General features: G+C 33.9%; 1 protein-coding gene across 1 annotated transcript; it reads left to right on the forward strand.

Moving 5' to 3' along the window:
• The first annotated feature begins 1,387 nt into the window (after positions 1-1,387).
• LOC132747488 (EKC/KEOPS complex subunit TPRKB-like) lies at positions 1,388-7,778 on the forward strand. The gene is made up of 4 exons (XM_060736885.1): positions 1,388-1,590; positions 2,170-2,292; positions 3,004-3,177; positions 6,817-7,778. Exons 1-4 carry the CDS (start codon positions 1,450-1,452, stop codon positions 6,907-6,909), a joined length of 531 nt encoding a protein of 176 aa, XP_060592868.1. The 5' UTR covers positions 1,388-1,449; the 3' UTR covers positions 6,910-7,778.
• The last annotated feature ends 610 nt before the right edge of the window (positions 7,779-8,388 follow it).

Raw genomic sequence — 8,388 nt, forward strand, 5'->3', positions numbered from 1 at the left:
GTTTGTTACTGTACAGATCAGGGGAAGTAACCGCTGCGAGGAGTTTGTACAGATCAGGGAAGTAACCGCTGCGAGGAGTTTTGCGGTTCAGATCGGGAATATCCGTCCAGAGGGGACCTGCCTATTCAATTTGGACGGTAACGAGGTTTGCTTCCCAGGGCGGGTTCCCGAGTGACGGATATTCCTATCTGAATCGCAAACATATGTCAGTTGTTTGTTGTTGTCGTTGTTGTTGTTGTTTTTTTTTTTTTTTTTTTTTTTTTTTGCATATTCTACCATATTTCATGATATTTTAAATTATTTACCATAATAAAAACAATTTTCCATGGGAATTTATGTCTCTTTCTTTCTCTCAGTAGGTTATCACTTATATATAACATTGTATCGGGCTTTATATAGTGTGATAATGGCAAAGCAATAGATCTATATCCTTTTACTACGGAAAACAACACAGTTTTCATTTTTCATGGTTGATATTTTACCATTTTAGAGAAACGTAGCCTACAAAAAATTAGAACATTTTCAATCGTTACTATATATATATATATATATATATTATATAATATATATATATATATATATATATATATATATATATATTATATATATATATATATATATATATATATATATATATATATATATATATATATATATATATCGTATGTCTTTTAACCGATGGCTTGCATGCCACAAAGAAAGCGCAGGACATCGGCACAAAGAACTTACGTTATGTACTTCGGTAACTCTAAGAAAATACATGTCAGTCTCTTCTCTAACCAGTTTAACCTGTCTTACCTGCTAACAGTCTTGATGACGAGCTACCTTATCTAAAATGGATGGTTCTTGGACCCATGAGAACAACGAGAATGGATACTGATGCATGAGCCATTGGTAAAATGAGACGGTTTTAATGAACAGAGGTCTGCAATAGCAGCCATTGTAACAGGTTGCTAAGACCATTTCATTTTTTTTCTTCGGTAACTTTATAATATGCTCTTATTGCGAGTTTGTGCAATATAAGTGAGCAATGTTGAAATATCAATGCTAATTTAACACATTTGTGTACATAACAATCCCGGTATGATTAAATGCATGTATATCGTTACGGTAAATTGCACTGTCATTCCGCCGTATGGAAATGTCATATATACTTCAGGGTCTATCTACACGTACAAGATGTAACTCAATTTTGAACAAGCAATATACATGTATATCATTAACAAGTAACCTGGAGAAGGTGCCAGCATGCATAAAGACTGCACATTAGCAACTTCAGTTACTAAATTGTAACAGTAATCAGATGTTTTATAAATTTCACTTAAATAACATTCCATTTTTTAAATTGGATTTAGTACATAGGAACCTCCGATGCAACTATTTTGCAAATTTAGTGGCGTTCAATGAAAAAGGGACGTTACTCTTAAAAAATAAAATAAATGTGTTAAAATGAAAGAAACTGTTTGTCATCACTTATATAATGATTGCACGATCACATGTGCATTGTATAAAGACGTTCACAATGCTAAGGAACTAAGGCAAAGTGTAATGAATGGGGATTTTGAGGCAACCCTATTAAAAACAACAATGGTGTGTAGTGACACTAATTTCGGATATACCATATTTTTGGAAATATACTTTGATCTGTTGATGAACACATGTAATAAAGAAATCATCTAAAACTACAACTAGATATTTTAAAATTGATTTGAAATGTTGATTTTTTTCATTATACTATGAGGTGTTTCACTTTCAGGCACCTCAACTTCATTTCAGTAGACCAAAAAATGCATGAATGTTGTTAATCTTGATTGATTGACAAAACCTATGTTTAATTTATAAAGCATTTACAGCGTGGTCTGTGTTTGGTGGTTGCCAGGTTTTGTTAGTCTCAACAAGAAATCTTCCTATTTTTTCACCATTTAATCATTTCTCATCATTATACATGTGATATTTTGACCCCCCCCCCCCCCCCCCCCCCCCCCCCCCCCCCCCCCCCCCCCCCCCCCCCCCCCCCCCCCCCCCCCCCCCCCCCCCCCGGGGAGGGGGCGTGGGGTTTTCGGGGGGGCTTTTGGGGGGTTTTGGGTTAAAGCCCAAATTTTACCTTTTAAATTTTCATTTCTTTATAAAATTTTTTTTACAGGTCACAGCTTTTATTTTTGTTTTCAGATAGCAGATCCATTTCAAGTAATTGTTGCTGCAAACAGGGCAGTGCACCTATATAAAACAGACAAAATGACAACAAAGAATGTTCACTCAGAGATCCTTTTCTGCTTATCAGCAACAAAAAATGTAGGAGCATAAGCTGCATTAAATATGGTTTCAAAGCTCAGTTTTTTTGAAATTCATAATTTTGAAGTTGTTAATGTCAGATGGCGTAAATGTATCTTATACTTGTACTTAGGGCATATGACTGGGACAAGCAAGTACGAAGTAGATAAGCGTAGATATCGGTTGTATGTTGCATGTAGATATCTAATTGATAGTTGACAATTCTATCATAAGCATAGTGTAGTGTTTAATAGGAATTTTTTCACCAAGTGTGTTGAAATTAGTCTTTAAATTATACAACATAAATGAGTTTAGAAATTGATAAAACTTGAACATTGTAAACTGTAGTCATTTTGTCCAAATGTAAGTAAAACAACTGCTACTGTGATTCAACCAAGATATCATGATATATCTACAGCAGCAATTCCTACCTCTAGCATCATTGTCTGCACAAGACTTGGTTAAGATTTTATCTTCAGAATTAGTCTTTTGAATTGTATGCCACTGCCAAAGTTCTACAACTTCAACTTAGATTTTGTGTGAGTTATGCTCCATTGTGAACTTAGAAACTTGCTTGTAGCTAGGATTTTGCAGGAACTCTTTCAATAACGTTGGTGATCTAAATCTCTCTACTCTTAAATAAACAGTGTTTTAGGTCACTGACCAAGATTCATTATTCAAGCATTGATATTCCATTGGTTCACTTAAAGTTAACTGAAGTTATATTTTTAGATTTCAGACTCATTTCGCAAGTTTGGCCTAGGTGACGGTGATACATCTGTGTTTGTTGTGGTGTTGAATGATAAAGATGATGCTTCACTGAATCTCATTGACTCAAAAATACAAGGTTCTTGCATTCCACTAGCTGATGTGAAGCAGTTTACTGATGAAAAACTCATTAAAAAGGTAAAAACTGTTAAGAAATTTAATTTTGAATTATTTATAGATTTACAAAATGTAATATAATTATTATCAGAGTTCAAGTAAAAAGATTAAAGGTTTATTGAATGTTTCAGTCACCTTTCAATAGCAATTAATGATTATATATATATATATATATATATATATATATATATATATATATATATATATATATATATATATATATATATATATATATACACAGTGAAATTTGAGAAAACCGGACGCTGAGAAAATCGGAACTCTCTAAATACCGGACAAATAATTCAGTCCCAAATTTTACCTTCTTTAAACTATTGTATTAAACATTGACCTACCGGAATCTGTAAAAACCGAATATCGGACGGTTGAAAGGGGACTACAAAGTCCATTATATAAACAATTACCCTGACAATACCGGACGACGAAGGTGTGAATAACCTTGTGTACTTATCAATTGGTTGTGCCTAATACGCTAACTGAGCGGAAACGGAACAATGATTATCTGATTAGTTAATTATGTCTCTTTTTACAGTTTGATCTATTGTAAGGTATAGATGTTACCGTTTTATATAAATGCCAAAATGCACGAGAAATTGATAAGTTAAAATCAGTATGAATGAAAAGTAGAATATTATTATACTGCATTGCTTTTTGTATATTCATTTCCCAAAATGACAACGCAACGGAAACGACATTTATCAGCGCTAAGTTCTATTCCATGGCCTAAAAGAAATCGACGAGAGCTGTCTATAAGTGACAAATTTAAATTAGTTAAAGACAGTGAAACTTTGCCGAGACCTACTTTAAAAATCTTTATCTGACAAATATGGTTGTCGGGAATTGCGCTCATATGCATGTGCCGTTAAATGACGCCAACGTATGCGTGACGTTAGAGTACGTCACTTCCTATGTTTTGTAGTATAACGTTAGTAGTTTTGAATAGACGTATAAACCAGACACAACGTGTTGTACATTATTATCGTAGTATAATACCCTATCCGATATTGGTGCCGTGACGAAAACATTATGAAGATAGATAAATTGCGATCAGTGAGAGAAGGTCAACGAAGATGTGTAGAAATTCAGCTTGAACGAATTGAACGGGGAAAAGAGAATTCATCAATGATAGAATTTAGCGCAATTCTCGAGGCCATTGTCAGAAAAGCAGAGACGATCAAATCCTTAAACGAAAAGATTTTAGAACTAACGGAAGTAATCGATATCGAGGAGGAGGTAGTAAATAGTGAAGAATATGGATTAACGTTGGAGATAAAGGTGAGAGAACTTCGAGCTTATAGCGAAAACAGAAAAAGCAACACTGAAGAACAACAGAATGCTTATAGCGAACCAACTAACCCGCAAAACCAGAACAAAGACGGAAGTGGTTCCCTGATCGAAAATAATAACGTGAATAATGGTAACAGTTCTTTGCAAAATGTGAGTACTTTTCATTCAAACACGTCGCTTTATCACAGACTGCCGAAATTATCACTGCCTGTCTTTAGTGGTGACATTCTCGAATGGCAAAGTTTTTGGGATGCTTTTGATTCCTCTGTTCATCAAAAACCGAATCTTACAGAAGTACAAAAATTTAATTATTTGAAGACGCAACTAGAAGGCAGTGCGGCTCAAGTTATTCAAGGATTTGCACTTACGCATGCAAATTACATACAAGCAGTCGATTTACTGATTGAGAGGTTCGGACAGACTCATAAAATCATTCATGCGTATATACAGGCGTTACTAAACCTGCCAGCCCCGAGGAATACTCTACACAGTATGAGAAATTATATCGACAAATTAGAAGCTTATATCCGTGGATTGGAGTCCCTAGGCCAAAATCAAAATACATATGGAACGCTTTTAGTACCGGTCATTATAGACAAACTTCCGGCAGAAATTCGCAAGAGTTTAGCACGAGAAAATGGCAGCGATGAGTGGTTATTAGAAACTTTACGAAAAGCGTTATACCGTGAACTGAATATCATGGAGGCCGGGCAGACTACAGATGATTTAACAGTTTATAGAACTACAGCGTCGTTTTTCACGGGCGCGAGACAGAAAACAGGAACCGGAAGTCACGTGACACAGAATTCCGCACGCGAAACGTTTGATGACCAAGAACAGTGCATTTTTTGCAACGAATTTCACAATGCCAAAGACTGTACAAAAGTAACTGATGTGAGAGCTAGAAAAGACGTTATAAGAAACAAACATTTATGTTTTAATTGCTTGAATAATCAACACCAAGTCATTAACTGTCCATCAAACTACAGGTGCTTTAAATGTAGAAGAAAACATCACACTAGTATATGTGAAAGTAATCCAGATCCAAATCTAAATACCGGTGCTAGCGAGTCAACCCAATCTTCAACCGAATATCAACCCACAAATCAAGCACAGACTGCAACTTTACAATCAAGCACAGCACATGAAGCGTTCATAGATTACGACACGTAGAGAACGAGAAGGAGTACAGTTATTATTGAAGTTACAATTTCGCGCACACAAACTATAAACATTTATAAGATGTATGAATTATCAATTGAGTGACACATGTGTTATTTTAAAACAATGACTTTTTATTTAAATGTATTTTAGAAAGGAGTTAGAATCTATATCTAAGATTTGTTGAAATTGACTGGTATTAATTTTAATAATTTATCATTTTGCGGCCCCCAGAATGTCGGGAATTGCGCTCATATGCATGTGCCGTTAAATGACGCCAACGTATGCGTGACGTTAGAGTACGTCACTTCCTATGTTTTGTAGTATAACGTTAGTAGTTTTGAATAGACGTATAAACCAGACACAACGTGTTGTACATTATTATCGTAGTATAATACCCTATCCGACAATGGTATAGGCAATATTTACAATTGGGGCATTATTATAAACCAACAAAGTAAACTATGTTCGTTAAATCATTATCCATTACCCAAATGTAAACATATGCGGGTGTAATCGGACTTTATCGTTATGAGGTAACTGCTGTTCGTTTAAATCCAAAATTTTATTGTATTTATATGCAATAATGGGATAAAAACAATTAAAATATATTGTTTAGTATTTTTATCATTTCTTTATTAAGCAATATACTTACTTATGATCATGAAAATGCAAATATACGTTCAGCATCCTTTGTAAGTTATTGCTCGGTTTATAGGATCCTGAATAGCTGAAGGGGACATTGAGAATACCGGACCGCTGAGAAAACCGGACAAAACCCTCGGTCCGAAAGCCGTCCGGTTTTCTCAACTTTCACTGTATATACATGTATACAAATGTATATGAATGAGAATTCACAAAGATTAATTTTTCACATTCAGGGACTCATCTGGGTTTTTTGAATTGACAAGACTGAAAGCCTTTTTTCAATTAAAATGTTAAAAATTAGTTGTAAAATAAATTTAGAGTCATTCTACATTACTGAATATAATACTAATTCTATTGGACACATTCACAGCTTCAAAACCTGCATATATTGAACTGGCCAGTGCCTGGTCCAGTTAAAGGTTTGGCAGCTATGTACTTGTCCAATAAAATTCAGTATTGTACTCGATCATGAATAATGGCCTCATATTATTAAAATTTATATACACATATAATGTATGCTATTTTGGATTTTCCCATCTTTTTCAGTTATACAAAATTACAGACTCTGAGCTCAGTGTTAGTTCTCTAACCGATGCATTAGTTTCGAAAATTGCTAGTAAAGAATTTGTGACAATCTGACGAGAAATTGCCATGTACAAAATGAATACTTTTTAGTCTGAACTTGAAGATGAACTAAGAAGTGCTAATTGGACAGATATATAGAGAATTACATTGGGTCAACTATGGAATCCGATGCTAAACATAGCTTGATCAGTCAAGTTCCTGAAGTATCATATTTTGAAAGAACATCTGTTGTGTAAATATTCAAAGGGACATTGATAAATGCAATGTGGTTGGATTGTTTTGTTATAGAAATATTTAATGATCTGCAAGATGTTTTAAATAGAATGAAAAAGAGGAGACATAAAACAACTATGCATTTGTGTATGTGATGACCCATTTTTCAGGTGCCACTGCTTCATGAAATGTCACTTGGAATCCTTCATTTTCATCTTAACCTGATAATTCAGTAATTATACCCAGTGATATTTCATTTATATTTTGAAAGAGTTATCAGTCAGATCTTTGCTTCAGTTTTTATGTAACAATGTTTGAAATTTTGCATGAGTTTCAAAGACCAGAACAAATGCACAATATGAACTTCATCGTGTACATAAGTAATTACAAGTTTTACATTGCTTTCGAGTTGTCTTTAAAGTTGCTTGTCTATTTAAGGAGATTACAATTTTACCACATTTTTGTTGTACAATTGGTGCCCGTTCGTGCCTGAAATAATGCACGGAAGGGCACCTGAGGTCTTACTCCACCAGTAAAGCTGGAACGTCGCGATATGACCTATACTGTGTCGATGTGACGTAAAACCCAAAACAAACAAACAATTGTTGTACAATTGTTATAGAAGATAAAAAAAATATCCTGAATATCATTATACAAAGTGAATTGTTTCACATTGAACATATGTAATAAATCTTATATGACAACTTGTTTCTAAGTATTTTTCTTGGTCTTTATGTTGATTTCTATGATCTAGAGAAATCTATTTTTCTTGTGCTATAGTCATGTGCGTTGACATTCCATTGTGTTAAGAAAAATGATTCAACAAGTTCTGACGGAAAATTCTTTTTTCTGCAATGATATTTGTTAAACTAAACTTTTAAGGACATGTGTACCTTATTTCTGCAGCAATGTTTTACTTTTCATCAACTGGTCTATTTCCACTAGTTCTACATCCATAATTTAAAGAATACAATTTTATTTTTCACTTATTTTTTTACTTCCGACTTGCTACTTTTTATTTAGCAACTATACTTAGCTAGTTTTTAATAAATGCAATGTAAAACAAAATGTTTGTTAATATATCGGGAAATGTATATAGATCTAATGGTATCGCTTCATTACACATATATTGAATAGTCCCAGTGCATTTGAAGTTTTTTTATAGAATAACATCACAGTATTTAACAATGTAACATGCAAAAGTACAGATAAATACAGGATGGTAAATAACAGCTATACTTTATGTCCTATGGCATCAATCAAATTTCACTGGTAGAAAAGCACCTTCATGTCTTATTTCAGACAAGAAAAGACACACAA

This window comes from Ruditapes philippinarum, unplaced genomic scaffold, assembly GCF_026571515.1.
Source record: "Ruditapes philippinarum isolate M1 unplaced genomic scaffold, ASM2657151v2 ctg6418_1_1_1_1, whole genome shotgun sequence".
NCBI classification, from domain to species: Eukaryota; Metazoa; Mollusca; class Bivalvia; order Venerida; family Veneridae; genus Ruditapes; species Ruditapes philippinarum.

Bases quoted from the DNA above. Each gene is read 5' to 3' on its own strand.
- LOC132747488 (XM_060736885.1), top strand. From the start codon at position 1,450: ATGAAAGAAACTGTTTGTCATCACTTATATAATGATTGCACGATCACA. The intron at 1,591-2,169 runs GTGTGTAGTGAC...TTTTGTTTTCAG, and splicing joins CCCTATTAAAAACAACAATG to ATAGCAGATCCATTTCAAGT. The intron at 2,293-3,003 runs GTAGGAGCATAA...TTATATTTTTAG, and splicing joins GCTTATCAGCAACAAAAAAT to ATTTCAGACTCATTTCGCAA.